Genomic DNA, 26,268 nt, shown 5'->3' with positions numbered 1-26,268 from the left:
AAAGAGAAAAATATTTTCTCTAAAAGATAAAGAAACAGTATCTCTTTGTTTAAAAGATGGCTAATCACCCAAAAATGTGCCTTCCCTCCACCACTGGCCCGAAGGGGCTATGCATCTTCCTTTGTTAACTGCTCTCTGATAGGCTTGGTCCTCCTAAGTGTGTGCCGCTTTCAGTTGGAATTGATCATAGATGTGACAGTGATGAGGCCATCCCCGATGCTGACAGTCACAGCGTAAAGGCTTCCTTGTTCCCACCCAGCGCTGTCGGAGGACGGGGTAGGAACAATGAGAGCTAAGGATACAACTCTGGAAGCTATCATTTTGAATCGGTCCACTACTTACACTGCCCTTGTGAAAATCAAGCCAGGCTCATGCTCCATTTCAGGTTAGCAGGCCCAGGTCCACCCTGAGGCTCAGCAAGCCCAGAACAGACAGAAGGCTTTGGATCTCCACATGGACACTGGATCTCAGCATGGCATAATCACCAGCCAAAACATGCTCCAAATGACACGGTGGGCCACAGTGTTCCAGGCCAGCCTCACAGTCAGCCACATGAGGCTGGCTGCAAAGACTTGACCCTGGTTTCTGGCCAGTGTGGAATTAATTAAAGTCAGGGTCTTTCTCTAGAAATTCTCCCCACATGTACTTGGTGGGGCTAATATTTCCGTTCAAACCTCAGCTATGTCCTGGCTTCTACCACTCCATGCACTATTACGGCCTCATGTAAGATCAGGCTCTCAAACCTGTTTGTTGGCTCATCTGGGTCTTCTTACCCGGTTATACAAAGTGGTCTTCTTACCACTCCATGCACTATTATGAGTGATTTAAAGCAACAATTACATATTATTTTTCATGAGTCTTTGGGTCAGATGGGTGGTTCCAGTTCTGCTAATCTAAACTCAGCTCTGCAGGGCTCCCTCATTCATATACAAGAGAGAGCCTTGCAGAGCCTCACTTGGATTAGCAGAACCACCCATCTGACCCAAAGACTCGTGAAAACAATACATAGTTGTTGCTTTAAGTTCTATATTTTGAGTTGGTTTGTTACCCAGTAATAGTGAACTGATACAGCTGGTTGGTCCATTTAGATGAGAGCACAGTTTTTAGGGCAGACAATCATGAGGTGGAAAGGTAGGCTAGGCCAGGCTGCAGAATTGAGATGTTAAGTGGAAGACAGTGGAGAGCCACTTGGGATTTTGAGCAGGGCACAAATGTGATGCAAACAGTACTCCAAAAGCTTTATTCTACGGTAGCAGGATGAAGACAGGAATAAAGCAAGGAGACTCAGGGAGGGTGAAAAACCAGGAGAGAAGCCCTTCCGACAAGAAAACGAGGGCCTGAACCATGCCAGAGGTGGCAGGCCCCCAGGTGCGAAAACTGCAGAAAGAGTTGAGTGAAAGACCACATGGAGTTGGAGACGGAAGGTTGACAGTGGTTGATGGCTCCAAGGTTTCGAGCCTGAGAAGCTAAGAGGGTGACAAAAACAGAAGGAAGAAAGCAGGAAGAATTGGTGATGTTGTGCTTAAGAAGTCCACAGAGTATTCAGGGCAAGGCAAGTTGGGGCTCTGGGAAATGTGGGGTGTAACTCTGCAGATGAAACCCTGTGGGGGAAAAGTACTTTGCGAGCATTTTTTTAAATTTATTTTTTAATTGCATTTTAGGTTTTGGGGTACATGTGAAGAACATGCAAGATTGTTGCATAGGTACACACATGGCACTCTGATTTGCTGCCTTCCTCCCCATCACTTATATCTGGCATTTCTCCCCATGCTATCTCTCCCCAACTCCCCACCCCCTACTGTCCCTCCCCTATTTTCCCCGACAGATCACAGTGTGTGATGCTCCTCTCCCTGTATCTATGTGTTCTCATTGTTTAACACCTGCCTATGAGTGAGAACATGCAGTGTTTGATTTTCTGTTCTTGTGTCAGTTTACTGAGAATGATGGTTTCCAGGTTCATCCATGTACCTACAAAGGACACGAACTCATCGTTTTTTATGGCTGCATAGTATTCCATGGTGTATATGTGCCACATTTTCCCTGTCCAGTCTATCATTGATGTGCATTTGGGTTGGTTCTAAGTCTTTGATATTGTAAACAGTGCTGCAATGAACATTCGTGTGCATATTTCCTTATAGTAACTTTGAGAGTATTTTTATGGAGGTAATGAGTAAATGCAAGAGTCTGAGCAAGAGAAAATGGAGAAGAAATGTGGATGTATATTGGTTATCTATTGCTGTGTAACAAATTATATCAAACCTAGCAGCTTAAGACTCAGGAGTCTGGGAACAGTTGAGCTGGGTGGTTCTGGCTAATGGTCTCTCATGAGGTGCCCAAGAAATGCTGACCAGGACTGTTGGCATCTGAAGGCTTGACTAGGGCTGGAGAATCTCCTTCCAGGATGGCTCACTCAAGTGACTGATGGCTGGAGGCCTCAGCTCCATGCCACATGAACAGTGTGGCTAGCTGCTTGAGTGTCCTCATGACATGGCTGCCAGCTTCCTCCAGAGTGAACGACCCAAGAGACAGCCCAAGGCACAAGCCTCTTGTCTTTTATGACCTAGCTGTAGAAGTCACATACCCTCACTTCTGTATTCTATTAATCAAACAGACCGATCCTGATTCAACATGGAAGATGGTTACACGGGGGCATGAATATCAAGGGGCAGGGAGCATTTGGTGCATTCTCAGAAGCTGGCTGCCACACTTGGGGTGGCAGAAGAAGACAAGCAAAGCTTCAGAAGATAAGAAGTTTGTTGGGGAGACAAGACTCCCACATGGGAAGAGATCAGGCTCTCACACCTGTTGGCTCATCTGGGTTTCTATATGGGTCTTTGATCCCTTTCAGAACACCCTGCCTCCAGAACTGTCTGTCTGGTAGAGGAGGAGCTTTTCTCTATTCTATTGCTTCACAGACTTCCCATGTACCAAGCAATGTGCAAGATTTCCCTGAGGTTGGCATGATCATGTCACTGTTTTAAAGGAAAGGAAACTGTGGCTGAAGTCTCCAGCCCAAGTTCTCATAACCAATGTGATGTGGAACTGACTGTGAACTCCAGGGTCCTCACTCTGTGTGTATGTAAGTATTTATGTATTTATTTACTTGAGATGGAGTCTTGCTCTATTGCCCAGGCTGGAGGGTGGTGGCACAATCTCAGCTCACTGAAACCTCTGCCTCCTGGGTTCAAGCGATTCTCCTACCTCATCTTCCCCAGTATTTCACCATATTGGCCAGGCTGGTCTTGAACTCCTGAGCCCAGGTGATCCACCCACCTCGGCCTCCCAAAGACCTGGGATTACAGGTGTGAGCCACTGTACCCGGCCCAGGGTCCTCTCTCTTAACCTTTCTGCCACCATGCCCAGAGAGCAGGGGCCTGTGTTTTTCAGTTAAAATCTCCCAACAAGATGAACCCACACAAGCAACAAGAGGAAATCTGAGGAATGTCCCAGTGATGTCGAAGCAGCAGCAGGAAGGGGAAGGGGAGGAGACTGATGTCCACTGAGCCACTCCTCTGTGGCCGGCATAGTCCAGGTAAAGATGGAGAAATCGAGGCATGCTTACCATCCTTGGGGTCCACTTTATTCTCAGGGGGCTGCTCAACAAACTTCAGCAGTGGGGATCTTGACCTCTGTCCACTAGGAAGAGTGGGGTCACTGAATAGTATGGTGTCCTTGCCCCCTGTTGTAGAAAAGGGAAAAATGGATGTCTTATATCATCAGTGGAGTTAGGTTACATTTAGTCCCACACACTTAATTGGCTCAGGGCTACCACTAAAGGGAAGCCTGCTACAACTGCTGACACCCTCCATACTTCTTTACACTACTGCACCCACTCTAGCCCTAACCACTGTAAAAAGTACACACACACGCACAAAATCTTTATCACTAATTTAGCACTGAATTATAGGCCATTTTTCCCTTTCCTCTCACTGCTTGACATGTATTCATCTTCCTTCCCTAAGGGAACTGTAGGCTTTTGTAGAGGGCGATAAGCATGTCTAGCACACCTGGTACAGAACTGAATTCACAAAGTCAATGCTGAAGTGTTAAAAGGATACCAACACATCGATGGGCTGATTACTGGAAGAGGCATGGATTCTTTCCAGGTGATGGTAAATGGGAGAGAGTTGGCAATTCTTTGATGTCATTGGGATTCTGCTCTCAAGCTGGCTAAACACTATGATTTGACTCCTACTTGGGGAAAGAAAGAAGAGGAAGAGGAGGAGGGGGCGAAAAAGAATGTATTGCATCTTATTCTACCATTTAGTAGTTTAAATGGAGACACAAAAGACTATGAGCAGACAGAAGAGACTGATCTGATTTACACTAGAAGAGGCTCTTTTCCCTTTACTTTCACCATGGTTTGAAAATATCTTAACACGATTCTTCATCATAACATACTGCATCACTGCAGGAGGGCAATGCTATTGCCATGACATAAGCTGTCTTAGATCTGGGGAGCTGCCCCTCTTTTTCCTGTCCTCCCACTTTGTATCTATGTGGAGACCAGAAATTAGAACACACAGGGCCACAGCATAAAATTCATTCAGCCAGACCCCCAAAGCTAATTTCATCCTTTAATATTTGTTTTGTACTAATTGAATTCTCTCTTTCAATTGACAATTCTAATCAGAAAAGTTCAAGGAAAGGTAGGGAATGCATTTCTACTTATTTACATGCAGAGACAACATAATACACTGCTGATATTAGCCACAAAAACAGAGATTTTAAACAGAACATACTCCCAAATCCTACTGAAACATTGTAGCTCAGGCCTTCAGGCAGCAAAAGGAAAGAAGGAAATAACTGTTATTGCATAATGGCCATTTGAAGTTGTACCTAGACCAAACAAAACCGTAGAAAATTCTCAGCATTTGTTCACTCGTGTAACTTCCATCTTTTAATATAAATTGTAGAAATGAAACAGTGAGAAATTTCACCAAGTCATTCTGAGAAAAAAAAAAATCAAAATTGTACCCCCGTACACGCACAGAAATGGCAGTCTGACTGTACAAATACATGATCAAGTCGCCCACCTGTGTTGGAATTCAACGCAATAAAAGAAAGGCCCTCATAGAAGATGAGGTTTTAAGAGCATCAAAAGATTCTTGTGCAGAAATGGATCATTCAAATCCCCAGGACTGTACCTGGCACTAATTAGTTCTGTTAGGTCTTTTGACATCAAGTTCAAGGAATCACTGCTAAAAATTCCAATTTATGAAACACATGCCAGGTGCAGTGGCTCACGCCTGTAATCCCCAGCACTTTGGGAGGCTGAGGCGGGTGGATCACCTGAGGCTGGGAGTTCGAGACCAGTCTGACCAACATGGAGAAACCCTGTCTCTACTAAAAATGCAAAATTAGCCGGGTGTGGTGGCACATGCCTGTAATCTCAGCCACTTGGGAGGCTGAGGCAGGAGAATCACTTGAACCTGCGAGGCGGAGGTTGCAGTGAGCTGAGATAGTGCCATTGCACTCTAGCCTAGGCAACAAGAGCAAAACTCTGTCTCAAAAAAGAAAAAGAAACACACATAAAGGCAACCTAAGGCAGCGATTTGGGTTTATATTTCAGAAAACATATTGTTGTCCACCTGCCTCCCTGTGCTAATTTTTACTCATTGTTCACTCCAGGGAAGCGTCCATATGATACAAGAAGGAAGGAGACTGGTTTGTGCAGAAGGTTAAGTAACTGAAAGTATATGTACAGCATGGTTTCGAGGGAAAGGGGAGATGATGGAAATGGTAAATAGAAGTTTCTGAAGAGTAAAATATCAACAGGGAATGGCTGGCTGGGGTCTCACAAAAGGAGTAGTTTACCAAGACAAGTGAGATAAGTACAGCTAATTAAAGTGGAACACCAGAGCTTCCAAACTCAATGTACGGCTGAAAAAAAAATCACAGAAAATTCACATTTTCAGGCTAAGTAAAAATGGGATGGGAGAAGGGAAGAGAAGGAGGTGGTGGGATATATTTTGGGTTAGAAAAATTGTTGGTTTTTATCTTCATTTTTAGTACTGGTGATTAAATTGGACAAATCTTTGTATGTTCTTACATTCAATTTTAGGGCTGGTGATTAGATTGCACAAATCTTTGTTAAGTTCTTATATTCAGTTTTAGGGCCAATAATTAAATTGAACAAATTGAATAAATCCTTATAAGATATCTACAGATTAAAAGAAACAATTCACTACATCCATGAAAGTTAAAAAAAAAATACAGACACAGTGACAATTTCAGAATTCAGGTTTGCAAAATGTTATAGTTCCACAGATGAGACCCTGAATATTTATTGCATTTTTCCGATTTCACCCCCACTCCACCATGTCAATTTCTAAACTTAGAATACTTATAGATGTTTTCAGCAATGATCTCCAAATAAAAGAATTTTTAAAAAGGTAGCATATTCTTGTAAATTATGTGGGAACTTCATTTCTTTAAAAAAAAAACAAAAACAAAAAGGAAAATCGTTTTCATAAAGTTTTGTTTACCTGGAAGACTCCACAAACCAGAAACTTCCAGAGTTCTTAACTTTTTTTCCAGCTCAGCCACCCGATTCCCTAGGATTCTGAAAAAAGGGGAGAAAATGAAAATCGATTATTGAGCATCCTGCCAGCCCACAGCCCCAGGAATCCCACTAGTGCCCTAATAGAAATGTGTTGAGATATATGATATATGCTAAGGGTGGAGAATTTGTATGTAGATGTGTGTAAATAATATGCACTCTACTGAAAGTACATATGCAAATAGCAAGTACAGTGAATGATTAAAAACGATACTAGAATGCCAGGAAAGTGAGTCCTCTCCTGAAAGGTAGTTCACCTGGGAAACCAAACAATGATCCACTACTGCCCACATCATTTGATGGAATTTCTATTTGAGAAATGCTCATTGCAAAAATGACAATAAATGTTGAATACCCTTAGTAGTATCACACATTGATTCTTTGAGGGTGGATCTGATTTTTGGAAAAAACCAGGTCTAAAAAATAAGATGGAAGGGCACGCTTGGTATTGTTATTTTGAGTCGATAAATAACACCATCAGCCTTCTTTGACTCATCTTACTGATGTCCATATTCTTGTTTAGCACAATGCCTGATACACGAGAGGTGTTTGATAAATATATTTGATTAAATAAATGATTTTCTTTTTTCAGGACTCATAATTAGCTATGAGAAAAACGAAAAAGTGGTATTTCAAAAGAGTTTTCAGCAATTGCAGAATCGTTGGGATAATTACATTGCTTTCCAAGGTGACCATTCTGAGTCACTAAGATGTATCAGATTTAGAATGTGTGTATTTGAAAAGACCATACTGTTTACTTGGAAGTCAAACTTCCACTACATGCATGGATAGACATGTGAGCATAATACTCCCACTTCACTCTATAAAAACTTAAATATAGTTGAGAAATGATTTAATAGTCAACTAAAACTTCAATCACTTTTCACTGGGCTGGAAATTGAAAAACCAGTCTTTATTTTATCTGGGGGATTTTCTTGGCACTGCTGTGCTAAAACAATGTGGAATTCCCCTTAATAGCAAAGTTTCAATTCCTTTCAGCAAGATAAATCAGAACACTAGAATTATTCTCCTACCTCTCTTTATATTCCAGAGATAGCTACACACACCCACATACACACAGAGACATGAATATGTATATATCCGCACATACATATGGCTGTGGATTCATCCTTGTTTTACCTGAATTGACTCGTACCATCTTAATTAATATTCCCTTTGAGTTCACAGAAAACTCTGGAATTACTAAACATGGTTTTCTTCCATCTAGGTACTTAGAGCTTTTCTTTTCTTCTTTTCCCTAAGCCTTAAAATTATGCATGGTCTTTGTCAATTACTTTTCATTTTCATTCCATTGGTTGGGTCTCTTTTGCTTTCATGTCCCTGACCCTTCAATAGACACTATCCTTTGTAATCTTTCTTTCCATATTTTGCTCAGACCTTCTGATCCAAGCTCCCTTTTCACCAGCTGATGGGTTTGAGATGCAATCACAACAGTGTTCAAGTTGATGCCTGTTTCTTAAAGAGATCAGATCATCTGTAGGTGGCTGCTTCTTGGAAACAAAAGATAAGGCTTGACTCTTCCGTGGAGGCTGGGGAATGCCGTCTGAGCTGTGTCTGAAGGTATGGTGAAGAGATATTGGGTTATATTTTTTTCTGATGTTTTGGGACAACACAGACATTTCTCTCAAAAATGTAATGAAGTGAATGTGCTGGTGTGCCCTGCAATCTACTTTTAGGGCCCCTGCTAAGTTTGTCAGCTTTCTTCTCTGACCTGACTCTTATCAGCATCTGATGCAGGGGTGAAGGTAGTAAAATGGACTTGGTAGTAGTTCCTATAGTAGAAATAAAAACAATAGTACCATTGACAACAATAGCAACTGCACTACCGTTAACACAGACAGCTAATCTTTCCTGAACCCTTAATACGCATGGGAGACCACGCTGAACACTGACCTGTTATCTCATCTAACCTAACAAAAACCCTGTGGTATACATGGTGTTGTTACCTTCCGTTTACACGTGTGGACTCTAAGGAACAGAGGTTAAGCAACTTGCTTAAGGATGCACAATTTATCTCAAAGTTCTGTCTTTTCCCAGCCCCTAGCAATCTCATCCACCATATGCCCATCTTCCCATTAGGAAGCTGAGGAACAGAAGTTAATTAACTTGACCAAAACCACATGCAAGACTCAGCTGGTGGTGAGGCTGTATCGGAATGTAAACCTCGATTTGCTTCTGAAGCACATGCTCTTAACCAATACCTTATAATGGCACTTTAAAATAAACCTTCTCAGCTGGGTGCGGTGGCGCCCACCTGTAATCCCAGCACTTTGGGAGGCCAAGATGGGCTGATCACGAGGTCAGGAGTTCAAGACCTGCCTGGCCAATAAGGAGAAACCCTGTCCCTACTAAAAATGCAAAAATTAGCTGAGTGTGGTGGCATGTGCCTGTAGTCTCAGCTACTCCAGAGGCTGAGGCAGGAGAATTGCTTGAACTTGGGTGGCAGAGGTTGCAATGAGCTGAGCTCGCCCACTGCACTCCAGCCTGGGGGACAGAGCGAGACTCCATCTCAAAAAACAAACAAATAACAACAAAAACAAACTTTTTCATCTTCTTTTTCATGTCTACATGGAATACTTCTTAGAAACTGTTCATGTTGAAATATGGATGTGGTCACAGGTGACTTGCAGAATACAAGCCACAGTGCTTCATGTGGCAAAGAGAGTATCTGTTAACTTCACACTGAAAGAACATGGCAGGGAGCCCGCTGAACCTGGTGTGACACAGACCACGGAGAAAAGAGTGGCTATTTGCGTCTTAGTGGCCAGCAGCACAGATAGGTGGAGAGAGAAGAAGTAGGAGCCGAGTCCATTCAAGTCAGTTTGACCAATGCAACAGACGATTCCTGAGATCCAACTCTGTAAAGCACTATGCTACAGGCTGTAGAGGATAATGGGGAGGAGAGTCTGTCCCTGCATCACGAGCCTGTCCCTGTCTGGTGGGAGACAGAGTGATACACAAACACATACAAGGACAGTGCAGTGGCAGGCTTTAATACCAGCTGGTGCGTATGCATCACTTGTGTACCAGGTATGCACACACACTTCTTCTTGTCCTGCAGCAACTGATGCATCAGTTGTAGATGAGAAAACAGACTCAGAGAGGTTACCTAATTCAGGCTTACGCAGCTGGCAAGCAGAGCAGCCAGGTAAGAACACAGGCTTGAAAATACATGTGTGCTTATTAAAACTGTAGTGCAGAAATGAAGAGCTAAGTGTAAGATCAATCTAGAGAGACCGGTAGGAACCCTGACCATGAAAGACCTACCTACTCTACTGAGAACATTCAGACTTTTCTATGTTGGCAATGGGGAGAGAGTGAAGGGCTTTTTGTTTTATTTTATTTTTTTATTTTTTAAGAGACGAAGTCTCACTCTGTCATCCAGGCTGAAGTGCAGTGGCATGATCTCGGCTCACTGCAACCTCCACCTCCTGGGTTCAAGCAATTCTCCTGCCTCAGCCTCCTGAGTAGCTGGGATTACAGGTGCATGCCACCACACCCGGCTAATTTTTGCATTTTTAGTAGAGACAGGGTTCACCTTATTGGCCAGGCTGGTCTTGAACTCCTGACCTCGTGATCAGCCCACCTCGGCCTCCCAAAGTGCTGGGATTACAGGCGTGAGCCACCATGCCAGCTGAGTGAAGGGTTTTAAGCAATAAAGCAGCATAAGGAAGTTTAGGCAAAGTATTCTTGATGCCTAATTGAGAATGGAATAGAAGGAATGTGAGTAGAAACAGATTAGTTAGAAGAGCATCATCCAGGTTGGGGACGATATGGTCCAAACCAAGCCAGTGGATGCAGGGGTGCTACAGGAATGGGGCAATAACAAGGAGGTAGATGAGTGAGATGCCTGTGAGAGATCTGTGCAGACACACTGGACGCAGGAAGAAAGGCAAAGCTCTGAGAGGGCAGGCTGGGGGAGCGGAGCCAGCAGCTCACCACCAGAGGGTGCGGAGTCAGAAGGAACAGGGCAGGGGCCAGAGGACAGTCAGGACAACGTGCCACCTTGGAAGCCAGGTGGAGAAGGGTACAGATGAGAAGGGGTGATCAGTATTGTCTTATTCTAGAAAGTAGTCATGCAGGATGGGAGTTGAGAAGAGGCAGCTTAGAAGATGCCTGACCTTTGAAGGAGAGATGTTTCAGGACAGTAGGGGGGATGAAATCTGGAATCCAAGGGACAGGGCTGAGACAGAAGCATACTATGTGAAAAGTGAATAGAGCCAGCTCTTCCGGTAGCTTAGCAGTGACGAGCAGGAGACAACCAGGGCAGTAGCTTGAGGCATACTCAGGCTTGGGCAAGGGTTTTGGTTTTGTTTTCTTGCAGGATGAGGGGGATTTTAATGTTTTAAAGTTTTTATTTAGCTATGGGTTGTTCTGGGGGAGATTTTAGCATATATCTACCTAGTAGTTTAGAGAAAGCTCTCAGGACTCTAGGCCTCCAGATGGCTTCCCTGCAGTGTTTTAGATAATAATGACATCACTGAAGGCGGGATGAGGAGTCTGCGAAGACAGAACTCACACAGAAACTGCACTACTGTGCTTGCTCTCTGGACAATACAGACAGCAGGAGTACCTGAGTGAGGGTCTTTAAGGAAAGCCTGGCTCTAAAGGGGAAGTAACTGTGTCTCTACATACCTGGAGACGCCCCCACCTCCTCCCACCCCAGGTAGCCTCCTTCCGCATTTCTGCTCTGGATCCATGACACCATCTTGCTGCTGCTCCCCAAGATACTGAACTTCCAAGTTCATTTACCATTGGCCAGGGAAAGAGAAGACGAAACGGTTTCAGGCATAGCAGGAAACATAGCAAAAGGCCAATATGTCTTCATATGTTCACCATCACCCTCAGCCATGGCAAGGCATGAGCCTGGAAAGAAGGTCGGGAGAACTAAATGTGGTGCGCAGTGAAACACCACATGAACACCGGCCTCTTCCATGAATGCTTTGCCACCCAGTTCAAAAGACAAATGAACCTCACAACCGTTCTTTCTCCATCAACAGGCAACTGCCAACTTGCTGGCAAGAAGTATCTCAAGCAAATTGTCTATTAATTGAACGTCGCTCAAGATGTAAAGTCCTAGGTTTCTTCATCAATTCAGTGAGATGGCTCCCACTGGTGCCTCTCAAGGGCGGTAACTGTCAGGCAGTGGAAAGCAGCAGGGGAGCGCACGCTGCCAGGAAGGACACCTGCTCTACTATTTATAACGCTCCAGCAAAACAAAACAAGTTCTTTTCTTTTTTTAATTAATTAATTATTATTATTTTTTCTAAGATGGCAATTGGGGCATGCACACAGAGACCAGGGTGGGTTCCAGTATATTCCAAAAGCTATTTTATTATTTTAGTTATGTAAGGCTAACTCGAGGGGGAGAATGCACACAGACCAAGGTCTCATTCTACTCTCAGCCCTCATTCCATTTGTAGTATAATTAGTTCCCTTACATGCCCCCAAATAAAACATTTATTAAAAGTATGAAACAGAGGACCTTCTAAGTATTAAATATGGCACAACAGGCAACGTATATACTGATATGAAGCAATCTCCAAGATCCATCATTACAGGGGGAAAAAATTCAAGGTGCAGAACAATGAAAACATAAACCTTTTTAAAAAATGAATACTGGCTGGGTGTGGTGGTTCACACCTGTAATCCCAGCACTTTGGAAAGCGGAGGCAGTCAGATTGCCTGAGCTCAAGAGCTTGGTGACTAGTCTGGGCAACAAGATAAAACCAGATCTCTACTAAAATACAAAAAATTAGCCAGTCGTAGCAGTGTGTGCCTGTAGTCCCAGCTACTCGGGAGGCTAAAGCAGGAGAATTGCTTAAACCCAGGAGGTGGAGGTTGCAGTGAGCCGAGATAGCGCCACTGCACTCCAGCTTAAGCGACAGAGTGAGACTCTGTCCCAAAAAAAAAAAAAAAAAAAAGAATATCAGTTACTATTTGTAAACAAGAAGAAAGACAACATATCTATGCAAACATATGACTTTATGTGTATACACATAAACGTACTGTGCACTTGCTTACACTGTCTAGGCATGCTTTGGAAGAATAGGAAATAAATGAGGAATGGATGTTTCTTTCAGGAAGAGTATTAAGGTAGCTGGGAGTCGTTTGGAAATACATTGTAGTTTAACCTTAAATTAATATTAAAATTAAAACTATAGGGGCCGGGCATGGTGGCTCATATCTGTAATCCCAGCACTTTGGGAGGCCAAGGCACGTGAATCAGTTCAGGTGAGGAGTTCAAGACCAGCCTGGGCAACATGATGAAACCCCATCTCTACTAAAAAAAAATACAAAAGATTTGTTAGGCATCGTGGCATGAGCCTGTGGTCCCGGCTACGAGGAAGGCTGAGGCGCGAAGATTGCTTGAACCCAGGAGGCAGAGGTTGCAGTGAGCCAAGATTGTGCCACTGCACTCCAGCCTGGGCAACAGAGTGAGACTCTGTCAAAAAAAAAAAAAAAAAAAAAAAAAAGCCCCAGAGGATGGCTCAAAAATTATTTTAAAATAAACATGAAAAAGTGCATGGAAACAAAAATAAACATGGTCAAACGAAAATGTTGGTCTTTCTCGATGGAGGGAGAGAGTGCTGTGAACCTGGGGAATGCGCGTGTCTGCAGCGGGTATGGTTAGGAACACATTAGGAAATCAATCTGTCAGGGGAGCCTGGAGTCCTCTGCAGAGGCATGTCAGGCTGACAGCCTGTGGATGCTGCCTTTCGCAGGCAATGGGGGTTCAGCCTGCTTTGCAGGGAAGGCTGGTGGCTGTAGCTGGCAGGTGGGTGAGTCAGGGAAGGTCGGGCTGGGGTCTGAGGATGGAGCTATGGGAGGGTCTCCCCAAGGAAGAAGTGATGTTCAGAGGGAACAGCCATATTTGAAACCTACTAGGGAATGGATGTTGACTGCTGGAGTTTGAGCAGCTGAAAGGATACCTGGAGAAACCAGCAACCAGAGTTGGAAACGTGGGTCTTGGTCTTGCTCTTGACAGGGTGGTGGGGACAAGAGATCTGGGAAGAGTCTGCAGAGAGTGAGAGGCCAAGACAGAGACAGAGAATGAGGTCCCCCAGGTGGGAGGAAAAGCACAGGAGACAGAGAGAAAAGATGGACTGGGCCTGGGGTGGGGGTGAGGGAAGAGGTGGGAAAAGGAAACGAGACAGTGGAGAGAGTCGGAGTTTCTCCCTTGGAGCCCATCTTACTTGGATTTCAAGATGAAAATCTCGATGTGAAAAAATTAAAGAAGAAAGTAGAGTTTGGGGATACCAGTGGCCAGCAAAGGAAGAATGTCATGGGACATGTAGGAGGAGGTTTTGGGAGGCATTAAAGCCAAGGTCATCTTTCTGTCCTGTGCAGGGACTCACCTGGAACTTACTAAAATCCAGAATTCTGACCTTCCCTCCCACAAATCCCTTTGAATCTGCATTTATAAACAAGTGCCCCCCAGGTCCCTGCACCCAAGCAATTCCAACATAAATGACCTCCCAGAACACACTTCAATAGGGTGGCTATTGAAGAAGGAGAAGAGGCCTTCTTCACAAACATTCCAGGCTGGTGGAATTTTGGGGAAGGCAGCAGGATGGTGGAAAGGGTTTGGAGGTTCAGGGCAAAGAGGCAAAAGCCAGAGGAAGGGAAGAGGTTGATGAGGATGAGAGAGGAGGTCCCAGGGGAGCAGAAGCCCAGAAGAGGGAAGATGTCATGGACCAACAAGATGGTGGGCTGGTGTGTTTCCTGGAGGCAGGAGTGAGCAGAACATGGGGAGACACTGGTTTCAGGGCAGCCGCAGGTCGAGGGGCTCATGGCGAGAAGACCTGTTTTCTCAGTGAATGAGGAACTGAGGTCACCTGCTCAGAACGGACCAGGGTTTGGAAGACCTGAGAAAGCTTGAAAGATGAGGTGTTCTGTAGAGAGAGAAGGATGAAGCCAGCTCACGGAGGACGTTTCTTGCTGCGGGGGATGCCCATTCCTTCTTCCTCCCCTGAGAAGCATCTGCATTTCAGCACCTGGCTTTTCATTCCTTGGTTAAGATTTCATTTTTTCAAGAATGTTTAAACCTTCTCCTGTCAATAAATTACCTTTGTCATCCCTTCGAGATTGCCCTGCTTCCCTTTGCTGCTTTCCGCTTTCTTCCACATACATCTTCATCTCTGGTGCGATCTTCCCTTCACTCCAGCTTCTCTTTTTTCTATTTTGTTTTTATAATACTTTCAATCATTTTCCACTTGTCTCTCTCCCGTGCTCCTGCGTTCGCCAGGCCCCCAGTTCTCTGGTCCCTCCCTTTGTCACTTGAAGCCTGACTTCCTAGGCCCCGTGCAGTTCTCTCACACTTGCATTTTGGGAACGTTCTGGGTGTACATCTGTCTTGCAAGCAAGACCAGCTATATACTTTGTAGGGTCCAGTGCAAAATAAAAATGTGGGGCCCTCTTGTTTAAAAAACGACTAAGAATTTCAAGATGGTGACAGCGGAGGATCAGACCTCATGTGGGGTCCTTCTGAGCACAGGTTGCATGCCCACAACGCCAACCCCATGTGTAGTACTTGCTACTTTAACTTATTGTGTCTTCGCCATTCTCTGAACACTCTCGATAATGGACTCTCATCTCTAATGGCTGCTTTAACCATCTTTAACTTGCTTGGTTTTACATAACATAGTCAACATGCTATAAAAACCAAATGAGACATTCCATTTTAATTACTCTTCCTTTTCACCATCTTTTTTGCTGATCTGGAAGAGTGACATGAGATTCTTTTCTGAGCCCAGCAGCCTATGGAAGTTGATGCTTGGGTGGTCTCTGCCATTCAAAGACCCTCAAAGTCATGCTGGGAGTTTCAAATGGCACTGAGGCAGTTTCCCCTGTAAAAGGAGAGCTGGAGGAGAGGGGGGTCAAGTCACTTAGGCAATTATTTTATGGAACTCGTCCACGAAGTGCATACTACTCAGTGAGTAGCTCAGAGGAAGCATTCAATATGGCTGGTACTCTCCGTGCTTGGCTCCAGCTGGTAGCCAAGATGCTGATATAAAGCAGATGCACCCTCCTAGTTTAGTAAGTTTGCTTCCTGATTTGAGGGGTCTCACCTTCTCTGCAGGTCTGTGGCTCCACCTGGTTGACATTCACTTCTGGTAGCCTGGTCCCACTTCCTTTGCACGCACCCCCCAACCCAAGAGTTTGGCCACCTACTTGTTGGTTTGCCGCTGGTGCTGAATGACCATGTTTTTCTCGTGGATTGTTTCCAGCAGGGCTGTTGCCAGAGATTTCAGGTCAGAAATGGACTGTGGAGTAGCTGGGAGGCTGCATCCGTGATCCTCAGATAGCAGATCCTGAACTAGATAGGACATAAAATACGTAACTCAGTCATCATTCTTCTGAAACGCTGGAATGCAAACTGGTGTCAATCCTTCCTGGATAATGATATGTCCCCTGCTTCAAAATGCTACTATGTGTACTGAGAGTCCACCTCCAGTGTCAACACAACAAAGCAAAATCCAGTGTGAGAACTAAACAGAGAGGAGGAAGTTCTCAGGACTTTTATCAGCAGTTTTTAAGAGGATAACATTTGCATTTGTCTAATATTTTAAACACTTTCATAATGAATGCCTAACTCATAAAGTCTTAAAACTGGGGGAAAAGAAACCCTACAAAATATCGTTTTTTTTTTGTTTTTTTTTTTTTTTTTTTTTTTTTTGCCATTTCATGGGCAAAGCAAGGCACAGATGGGTTAAGAACATTGGCTGAAGATCACACTCAAATGACAATGACTCCTAGCTACGAGCACCTTGCTTTACGTCAGAGTTTCCCACGGTGTGATACCCCTGGCAGGTGGTAAGATAATTTAGGAGATTATTTAAATGCCAAATATGCTTTGTATTTTAATAGCTATGCGTTTGTTTGAAGGTATTCTAGAAAAATATATAAATGACATCATAAACCAGTGATTTCGCAGGTGCTACTACATAGGATAAGGCCAAGTAGAATGAGTCACTTTAAAATTGACTTAAAGAAAAATATTAAGCCAACAATACCAAGGTAGCACAACGATAGGGCAAAAAGTTACATAGCAGACTGCGAACATCTAAATATTGGGAGAGCACGCGCAAAAGCTAGCTGTTCTTGGATGCTTGTTCCTCCACAAACTGCCAGATCCCATTCACCGCCAAGTTCAAAATGAAAGCCAGTCAACATCCACAGTTCCATGTAACTGAAGGACTGAGACCCGCATGAGAGAGACCCACCCCTTGCGCATATCCTGCCCTGGATGAGTCTGTTAACATCTCCAGTCATCTCTGAATGGCTCTGACAGAAAATTATATTTTTGTTCAGTTTCCAAAGTGTCTATTTTAAAGAAACTCCTAATTTGTCTGCATGCCACTTACAAATATATAAAGGAATATTACAGTGTGGTATGACTAGCTTAGCACATAGTAGGACTATCACCTCCTTTATCCCAAATTTCGTATTTCTGTAAATAGAATGTAAGATGTCCTTAGCTTCTTTGGTAGTAAAACACTATTAATGAGTAATATGACAATACTACCTACTAAAACATCTGTGACTTTTTCACATGTGATACTGTTACAACTATGCTTCCCCATTTATGTTTGGCTGGGATTGAACTGGCTTAAACTGCTCTCAGAAGCCACCAGCCCCATCCATCTACAGCATGGCTCCAATCTACATCTGCAACTCCTGCTTTTTCTCCCAGTGTTTTGCTCCTCAGATGCTCCTGTGCATGCATCCTCTCTGACTCTGAGTGGCTGTTCTTCAAGTCTGCTTTGGGTTTTTCAAATGCACTCTTCAGTAGGAGATAAAGTAAGAGTTAAACAAAAAGACAACAACCACTGGTATTCCTACAAGACATAAAAAAAATAGTATAAATCTCACATTGTATATCTTCTCTACAGATATGCAAATTCAAACAAGTTTTCCTTCAAAAATGGAAAAAGAAACCTGCTTTTTTCACTCAATAATACTCATCATTAATATTCCTTAAAACATAAAATCGGATGGCTGCTTTAGTAGTCCATGTATAGATACAGAATTATTTGGCTGGGTGTGGTGGCTCATGCCTATAATCCTAGCACTCTGGGAGGCTGAGGTGAGCAGATCACCTGATGTCAGGAGTTCGAGATCAACCTGGACAACATAGTGGAACCCCGTCTCTACTAACAATACAAAAATTAGCTGGGCATTGTGGCACGCATCTATAGTCCCAGCTACTCAGGAAGCTGAGGCAGGAGAATTGCTTGAACCCAGGAGGCAGGGGTTACAGTAAACCAAGATCACGCCACTGTACTCCAGTCAAGGTGACAGAGTGAGACTGCCTCAAAAAACAAAACCAAACAAAAAACAGATATAGAATTATTTAACTACTGCTAGACATTCATGATGTTTCCAATATTTCTTATTATCAGTAATGTATGAAGAACTGTCTTGTGGCAAAATATCTGCATGTCTGTAATTGTTTTCTGTTGGATCACAGGGGGCCAGTTTAAGGCTTTCCATAGCATGCTGCCATAGAGTCATAGATTTCATTTACCAATACCAATAGGTTGTTGATAGGATGCTTTTTATGACAGATTTTCTGGAAAGGCTGTGCCAGATTCATGGTTCTGCCACCGTGTCTGAGTGTGGCTGGCATTCCCCACATCAATGATAACACTGGGTATCAACATTCAAATATGGTTCGCTATATTTGGTACCCAGAGCTAAACTTAGATGGGCTACTTCGCATTTTTATAGAGTATTGTAGTTTTCTTTTTAAAAACAATTTTAGGGTGTTCTTTTCTGGTTGAGTGGAAAAAAGAAGTTGCTTGGAAAAGAGCCTTGGTTGTTATGTAGGCCGGAGACTCAGCACTTTTTTTTAAGCCACAGTAGTGCTGATTAAGACTGCCGTATGATAGCTGTTGGTCTGCGCTATCAACAACCAAAAAGTGGGCCGGCTGAGCACGTTCAACTCAAGACTTATGTTTAGCACTGAATTCTGAATATTAAGTGTCAGAAGCCAGTGTGCTGCTATTTATTCCCCCGGACTGTTCCTGGAAGATCATTATTTTTCATTGGAATCGACAAGAAGGAGGAACAAAATTGCAATCAATAAAAGCTTCTTCGAAAAAGGCACATGTTATGTGAGAAAATGATTTCAGCAGCTAGAAGACTTTCCTGACCGTAGAGGCCGGGGAAAAAAGGAGATATTCAAGGAGGTTGAAACACATCCTTGGAGACGCTGAGTTGGTGATTAGGAAAGGGAGAACATTCTGGAAAAGAGAGCACAGTCTAGGGGAATATGCCTCAATGGGGTCTAGTCATTAGAAAAACCTTGAATGCAGTGGTTCCCAAAGTAGAGTCCCTGAACCAGTGTCAGCATTGCCTGGGAACTTTTTAAAAATCCATATCCTCAGGTCACATCCCAAACCTATGACTCAGAAACTCTGGGGTAGAACCAGTCATCTGTGTTTTAACAGGCCCTCTTGGCAGCTCCGACGCATGTGCAAGCTGGGGAGCCACCCTGCTATGGATCGTCTTGCTTCCCAATCCACAAAAGGAGCAACCTGGATGGGATGTGGCCTCGCAGCTGTAGTACGCTTGTGAGTGGTCTGTCCTGAAGCACGATATCCTACCTTGCTTTGCAGACAGGACTCCTGTCAGAGCACTGCTGCTGGATTTACCCTGGCCCTTCGAGTTTTTCCGTCTCTCAAGAGCATTCTAAAACAGGATTGGGATAGAAAAAAGCCTGTCAGAAAAGCCAGCAATGGAAAAGCATCTAGCAGTTGCCCCCTCCCAACGGCACACAAGATCCCCTTGCAAACTCCAAGTGCTAGCCTAATATTTAGAATTCCAAGTCTACACCCAAGAGTTATAATTTTTATGGCCTGGCAAATAGTCTTTTTTTTCCAAAGGTGGTATATGGCAGAATGATAGCAATTACAGTCCCCTGTATACAAAAAGCACTTAATACATGTTAAATAAAATCTGAAGCAAGAATGTAGTCTAATGTGAAGTCACTAGTAATGAAAATTTCTTCTGAATAGACTTGAGATGGTGACTAGACTTATTTTCATGGACCAATGGTGATTTCTGGAAGGAAAGACAGCTATGATCAATTAGTGATGTCTGCCATGGCTACAGATTAAGGAAGTACATATGTGCCACCTACATGTCATTTCTAGAACAGACTTACATTAAAATTGATATGTAAATCTAGCCAGTGCTTGGCACAGAGAACTGAATAAATGTTGTTAAATGAATGCATCCATACGTTTAAAAAATATGTATTAATTATACAACCTTAAAGGCTATATTCTTCTTTGGCTGAATGCATATAGATAGATGGTATAATGCGTGGCCCCCACAACGTGGAAAGGAAGAACAGCATGGAGACTTGCAAGAACAAATGCTAATGTCAAAAGCCAGGAAAATAAGGTTCTTCCAAGCATCTAGACGGCTGTAAAACTTCACCCTCAGGAAGAGAAATCAATCTATTTTCCAGGCAGAGAAACCCAGGAGATTTTTCTAATTATAACACTTACAACTAACATCTGCAGAAATAGATATTATCAAACTAATGGTGCTGGAATTAGACTAAGTAACAGTGGGGAGAATTTAAACATTCGTCCTTGCAGTGTGACATGAACATTATGCTTTAGACTGTGACTTCCCAGTATTTGTTTCTTCATCACTCGGAAACCGTTTTCTTATGGATGATTATGAGAGAAACAGCATCTGACGACTGAACATGTTATAGAGGAAACGGATAAGAAACCTAATTGCAAATGGACCAAGGCTGTGTGGTAGGCAAGATTCAATGTCCAGATTCTGGTGGAGAGGCTATACCAGGCGCTAAAACACACCCTGGGTGGCCATGCCTTGCCTGGATAACAGCCGCAGAAGGAGCTTTTGCGAAAAGCTGCTGTGGTTTTTTTGTTGTTTGGGATTTTAATTTTTGCTGGTTACCCAGTTAAAGCTTTTAGTAGACTCTATCTGGGAGGGCAGGCAAGTACTAAGATACCTTTGGTACATAAAAGGGAATTAAAATAGAATGACATTTAGAGGCACAATAGTGAATCACCATCATTGTCTTTATGATTTTGCTACCTTGTATTTGGCAATGTTTGATTTCAAGAGGTTGACCTCTTCATGGAGTTGCTTTAATCTCTCTTGAAGGTACCTGGAAAAGAATACATAAAACTCAGAAGTGTTTGAGAGCTAAACAAACACTGATGTCTAAGAGGAAAAACAAAACCCACTTGCCAGAAGAGCTATCTCTTACACTTAACACCTCACCTGCTCACGAGAGAGGAGAGCCACATGCATCTTCATGGCCTTCTTAAATGAATGCAGTCAAGGTGAAACATGCCCAAATCACAGACACCCCACTTTAAAACAGCCCTCGCAGAGTTCCCCTAAGGGATATCAACACAGTTTTCACATAATTCTCATTAAGATGATTCCACGGGGAAGAGAGGCAGGAAGAGGCACCACCAGACATAACATTAAGTTAGACACACACATACTGAAATTTGCCTCAAGGAAAAGAAACAGCTAAGGGAATTTCTCAATTTATTTTCTTATTCTTTTCTTTCTCCTTGATGGCAATAACAAGCAACTCTCACGGGTTCCTGGCCCTTCTCGACCTACCAAGGAAGGTGTAGGGAATGAGAAGGGAGAGGAATGTGTGTCGCTATATAGGTGTGGCTGCTTTCTTTTCCATATGCTAGTTGTAATTAGTTATATCACAACTAATAAATAGCATCGATGTCATCATTTTGGGGGGAGTGAGTTTCTTTTCACTTACAAGGCAATTTTCTCCAAAATAAATAGGTCTGCAAATAACTCCCAGCCTGCAGGCCTATACAGAGCCAGCCTTCTTCCCATGCACAGGCCTGGGCCTGGCCACTTGCCTGTTCTCCATGCACAGGGCATCCACGTCAATGATGCGGTTCTCATGCCCACTCAGGATATGGTTCAGCTCTTGGTTGAGCCTCTCCACTTTGTCCTGGTAGGAAGACCGTTCTTCCTTAACATCCTGAAGCTCGTCCACAGAGGCCTGCAGGTCGTGCTCCAGAGACTCAATCTGAAACCACAGGGAGAGCCCCTACTCAAGATGTTCCTCAGGCACCGGCTTTACAGCTAGAGATGGAGCCTCCCACTTGGTTGACTGATTTTTACAAAACTTATTAATACCAGCCGCATGCCCTAAAACCATAAGCCCCACACACTGGGATGCGGTAACAGCTAAAAGCGAGAGGACAACTTCCGGCCAGACGCATATTATATCTAAGATAGGAGAGGTGCAGCAGCTTGGAAAACCAGAACAGAACCTCGCCTTCTTTAGGGTGCCCTGCAGCTGCCAGCGTCTGACAGATCCACACTTTTTCAAATCTGCTCTAGACCCAGAAATCTTGTTCTGCTCTTCAGTTAGTAAGAGGAGGAAAGGAAGCCCAGGCTCTCTTAGTTTTTACCTAACTAGGGCTCTGCACTTGTTGAGATTTTGCCGAAAAGGCATTTGCTCAGCATTTTAGCAGAAACTTGCAAAGTAAGGCCAGTTTGTCACGTGTTGTTCTCTCCCTGTCTATCCTGGGTAGGAGGAAGGTTTCTTGTTGTGTTCAGAACAATGGTACCCAATGTCAGGGAGCAGACCTGCCTGCTGGAGACCAGAAACCCAAGAGTCAGCTTGGGACCCTAGTGCAGTGCCGAGTAAGTAAAGGCATTCAACATGCATCCCAGGCATCCCACACTCTGAGAAATGGGACACAGCATGGTCCACTCTTGTGTGTGTTGTGTCCAGCTGTGCAAACGCATCCCCCACTCTGAATAAATGTTGGTGAGAACCTGTTCCTTAGCTCTCTCCAGCTGCTGAACCAAGTCTTCACGCTCATGGGCTGCAAAGTGTCGCACGCCGATTTCTTCATCTCCGAGCCTTTGTTTAGCAATCGTCATCCTCAAGAGCTGCATTGTCCATTGGTAGAAAAAGCAAAAGGGACAGAGAATAAACAGATCCAAATAAAAACCAAAGGACACTAAGAAACTTTTGGGAGATAAGACACTTTCAAGAAATGCTGGGGAAAGTGCAAAACAATTACTTGCTAGTGACATCAATTTTTTTAAAAATTAAAAATATAGATTGTATTTAGTATACACATGTACACACTCTTTAAGGCCCAGGCACTCTAAGCTGGATGTCTGGTGGAGCATTGCTACAGGGTTCCCATTAACATTTAGCCAAGATTCAAAAATCATAACCCAATGCTGGATGATCTGCTGAGATGGGCACACTCCCACACGCGTCAACAGTGAGGTGATGTTATCAAGAGCCTTAAAAATGTCCCCACCCAATGACCCAGTAACTCTACTTCTAAAAATCTGGGCTAAAAATAATCCCAGACTGCTAACTTTAGGAAAATATCCAAAAGTGGACTGCACTGTTATTTACAGAGTTAAAAAAAAAAAAAACTAACTAAAAACAATGCTTAGCAGTAGTAGAATGCTTAGCAAACCACAGTGCAACCAGTCAAGTGGCCTATTTGCAGCGGTCTGAAATGAGGCTTATTATGTGAACTAGGTAACAGCAGAAGACATGTTTATGATGCCATGTTAAATGGAGGGAAAAAGAATACTAATGTTTCTATGCAGTATGACTAAAATTATACTAAGAACTCTCTTTCTCTCGCTCTCTCTCTCTCTCTCTCTCTCTCTCTCACACACACACACACACATACACAGAAAATGACCAAATGCACTCAAATATTTAAAATGTGTATATTTTGGTGATGGTGAGACTGTTGCTTTCTGCTTGTTACTTTCTAACTTCTAAAAGATTTATTCACTGCATGAATTTCAGAATATACCTTTATTTATGTTTTAAAATCCTCAGGAGTAAAATTCCAGTTTTCCAAAACATAATTTTCCAAAGGAACCTGCAGAACCCATAGCTTTCCTGGACTCCAGAGCCAAGACCTCACCTGCAGCTCCAAACCGTCTTGGGGCTGCAATGGAAATGGTGTGAGAGGCCCATGAAGACCCCAATGGTCTCAGAGCACCCTACCTGCCCATCACAACGCCAAGGATCGCCACTGAACAGTGACTTTCAAAAGTTACAGCAGCGCTTCCCAATGTTTCTTTCATGGAGGTTTTAAGTCTGATTCCACACCTCCGTGTAGGGACGATGTGGATGGGTTTCATATATGAATGGGATGCTGGGGACAGTTTTACACTGTCACACAGATCTGACCCAGCCGGAGTGCCTGCGGGGGGCATGCTCTTCCTTGTTTCTGCATGAATCTTAAGGGATTCGTTGCCAGTCGAGAAAATGGCTTAATTTTCAGAGTCTCTGAAGGATTTATGGGCAGGTGAGAGATAGGAAGTTAATTCAAGCCAAGGGAGAATATTAACTAAATTGAAATAATAAATAACAGCAAGGAACTTTGAAAGAAATGATGACTAAAGAAAAGTAAAGTGCATTTTCAAATGACACTTACTTTGGGTCCTTATTTGAAAAGTACGCAGTTGAACTCCACAAATATTTACTGTGTCCCTACCAAGAGCAAAAGCACCACTGGGACTGGGTGGACAGTGTCCCAGGCAGGTGGAACAGACCGTGCAAAGGCAGGCAGAAGATGCAGGACGCTTAGATGTGCAGATGGCTGCACTTGCTGGAATCTGGTTACACTCGATCCTCATTATCCATGGATTCTGAATTTGTGAATCTGCTTACTTGCTGAAAGTTATTTTTAACTCCAAAATCAATATTTGTAGTGCTTTCATGGTCATTGTCAGACATGCAGAGAGTGGCAAAAAATTAGAGTCGCCTGACACACACATTCCCACGGAGGTCAAACAAGGCCACATTCTGCCTTCTTGTTTCAGCCCTTGGATTGCAAACAAATGTCCCTTTCAGGATCTAGTGCGTGTCGCTACATTTGTCACATTTTTATGCTTTGCACTGGTGACTTTGCTGTTTAAAGTGGCCCCCAGGTGTAGTGCTGAAGTGCTGGAAGTGCTTGTACTTAGTGCTCTAAATAGTAAGTACCTAATGGAGATGATAGGTGTGTAAAGAAGCTTCCTCCAGGCATGAGTGACGGTGCTGTTGAACTCAGTTCACTGTTCATGAATTAACCATATATGTCAAATAAGGTTACTTTAAACAGAAACACACATAAAACAAGGTTATGACTGATCAACTTGGCAAAAATGTTGTGACCAGAGGCTTAAAGGAACCTCATCTTGCACTTCTCCTAGGAGCAATGGCTCAGTATTCACTAGTCTAGTCATTTGCAGTGACTTCACAGAACAAATTTGTAGCGAAACTGGCAATTCCACTGAAAGCTGATATGCAAAACCTTATCACATCACATAGCTCTTGGCTTGGGACATCAGATCCCCAAAAGTAGATACACAGGAAGGCAAACAGCAAGCCAAATTAAAAAATGTCTATCAGATCCAAGGGTCTAGGAACAAGAAAATTCCTGCCTTTCGGTATGAGGCCAACAGGAGGCTCAGGTCGTGTCTTCAAACGCAGGGTATTTTTCTTGGTCTATGAAAAGCCATACTGACCGCCTGAACTTTAAGTAATAAAACACTGTGGTTTTCCATTCCCAATATGCTTCACTGAGCACTTAATTTAGAATTGCACGATTATGTTTCCTTAATGCCAATTAAGTATTAAACATGTTTATTGAGGTCTGACAGCCATATAAGAGAGTCATCTTTCATATATTGGATGCCTGTTAAGCTTCAATAAATATGTTAACAATCATTTGGTGTTTAATGTGCATACAGTATCAGCTGCTAAATCTCAGGGCTGGACTGGTTGAAACACTTATTGTTAAAAGTGAGGCCCAAGTGGGTAATAGCTGGTCCATTAGTTGGGTCTGAAACTCAAGTGCGGTAGCTGAGGGGGTCTAAGGAGGTCACTGCACGGGGCACGGCAGAACCCCGGGGAGAAAGTTCCTGCCTTCCCAGCTGACAGCTGGTGTGCGCTGGAGTTGGCCCACCTAGGGCGTGCATCCTGGCTCCACAGTCTGTGAGCTGTGCAGTCTCAGGACCTTGTCTAAACTTCTCGGAGCCTCAGTCTCCTCCTCTGTAGAAACACAGCAGTAGAACTGTAGCCTCGGAGAAGTGCTATTAAGTATGACATGAGAGAGTGCGGTTGCGTTAAAAGAACACTGAAGTCAGGGGAGTTCAATTCCTCGTACAGATGAGTTTGGTGATTAAAAGAAGGGGAAAAAAAGGATGAGAGAGAAATAACCCGGAACACTGTGTGATTCTCCCAATACCTATGCTCAATATCCCTGCTGGGGAATGAGGGGAGAGACAGACTGATAATACATTTATGCAAAGTCACACTGTTTTATTTTTACAGAGCACTATTATTCTGAAGCATACACAAACTCTGGAAGTTTTGGACAATTTCAAGGGACCATCGGGGGGGATTTTGGCTACATCCAAGTTTCTGCCTCTTCCATGCTGACTTCAGAATCGAACCCTAAGTAAGAGAAGATGGGACTTCTCGTCGATACTTAGCACAGGCCCTGGAGGATATAATATGTCTAATAAATAAATACTAAATGTTAGGGGCTCTTATGATTATTGGAATCATCATCATCATCATCATCATCCACGTATGTTTCCCCACACAGAAGCCCACTAGGGAAGCCCGACCTTTCTTCTAAGCTGGAGAAAGCAGAGCTCCCGAG

At 43.5% G+C, this 26,268-nt stretch overlaps 1 protein-coding gene across 4 annotated transcripts in view; it reads right to left on the bottom strand.

The window, feature by feature from the left end:
• CCDC149 (coiled-coil domain containing 149) overlaps positions 1-26,268 on the bottom strand; it is a 112,233-nt gene that overhangs the window by 14,007 nt on the left and 71,958 nt on the right. Inside the window, exons 5-13 of one of the 4 annotated variants that reach the window (XM_078367418.1) lie at positions 22,406-22,522; positions 21,475-21,647; positions 20,669-20,741; positions 19,195-19,279; positions 15,758-15,902; positions 7,961-8,137; positions 6,489-6,565; positions 4,743-4,775; positions 3,563-3,679 (exon numbers count right to left, since the gene is read on the bottom strand). In XM_078367418.1, coding sequence (XP_078223544.1) covers positions 3,563-3,679; positions 4,743-4,775; positions 6,489-6,565; positions 7,961-8,137; positions 15,758-15,902; positions 19,195-19,279; positions 20,669-20,741; positions 21,475-21,647; positions 22,406-22,522 — 997 coding nt within the window. The remainder of the gene's footprint in view (positions 1-3,562; positions 3,680-4,742; positions 4,776-6,488; positions 6,566-7,960; positions 8,138-15,757; positions 15,903-19,194; positions 19,280-20,668; positions 20,742-21,474; positions 21,648-22,405; positions 22,523-26,268) is intronic. The other 3 variants (XM_078367419.1, XM_035293948.3, XM_035293949.3) reach the window with 3 other exon arrangements.

The sequence above is a fragment of the Callithrix jacchus genome, chromosome 3 (genome assembly GCF_049354715.1).
Source record: "Callithrix jacchus isolate 240 chromosome 3, calJac240_pri, whole genome shotgun sequence".
Classification (NCBI taxonomy): Eukaryota; Metazoa; Chordata; class Mammalia; order Primates; family Cebidae; genus Callithrix; species Callithrix jacchus.
Note: the sequence above shows the minus strand (reverse complement) of the source record. Positions and strands in the feature narration are given on the sequence as shown.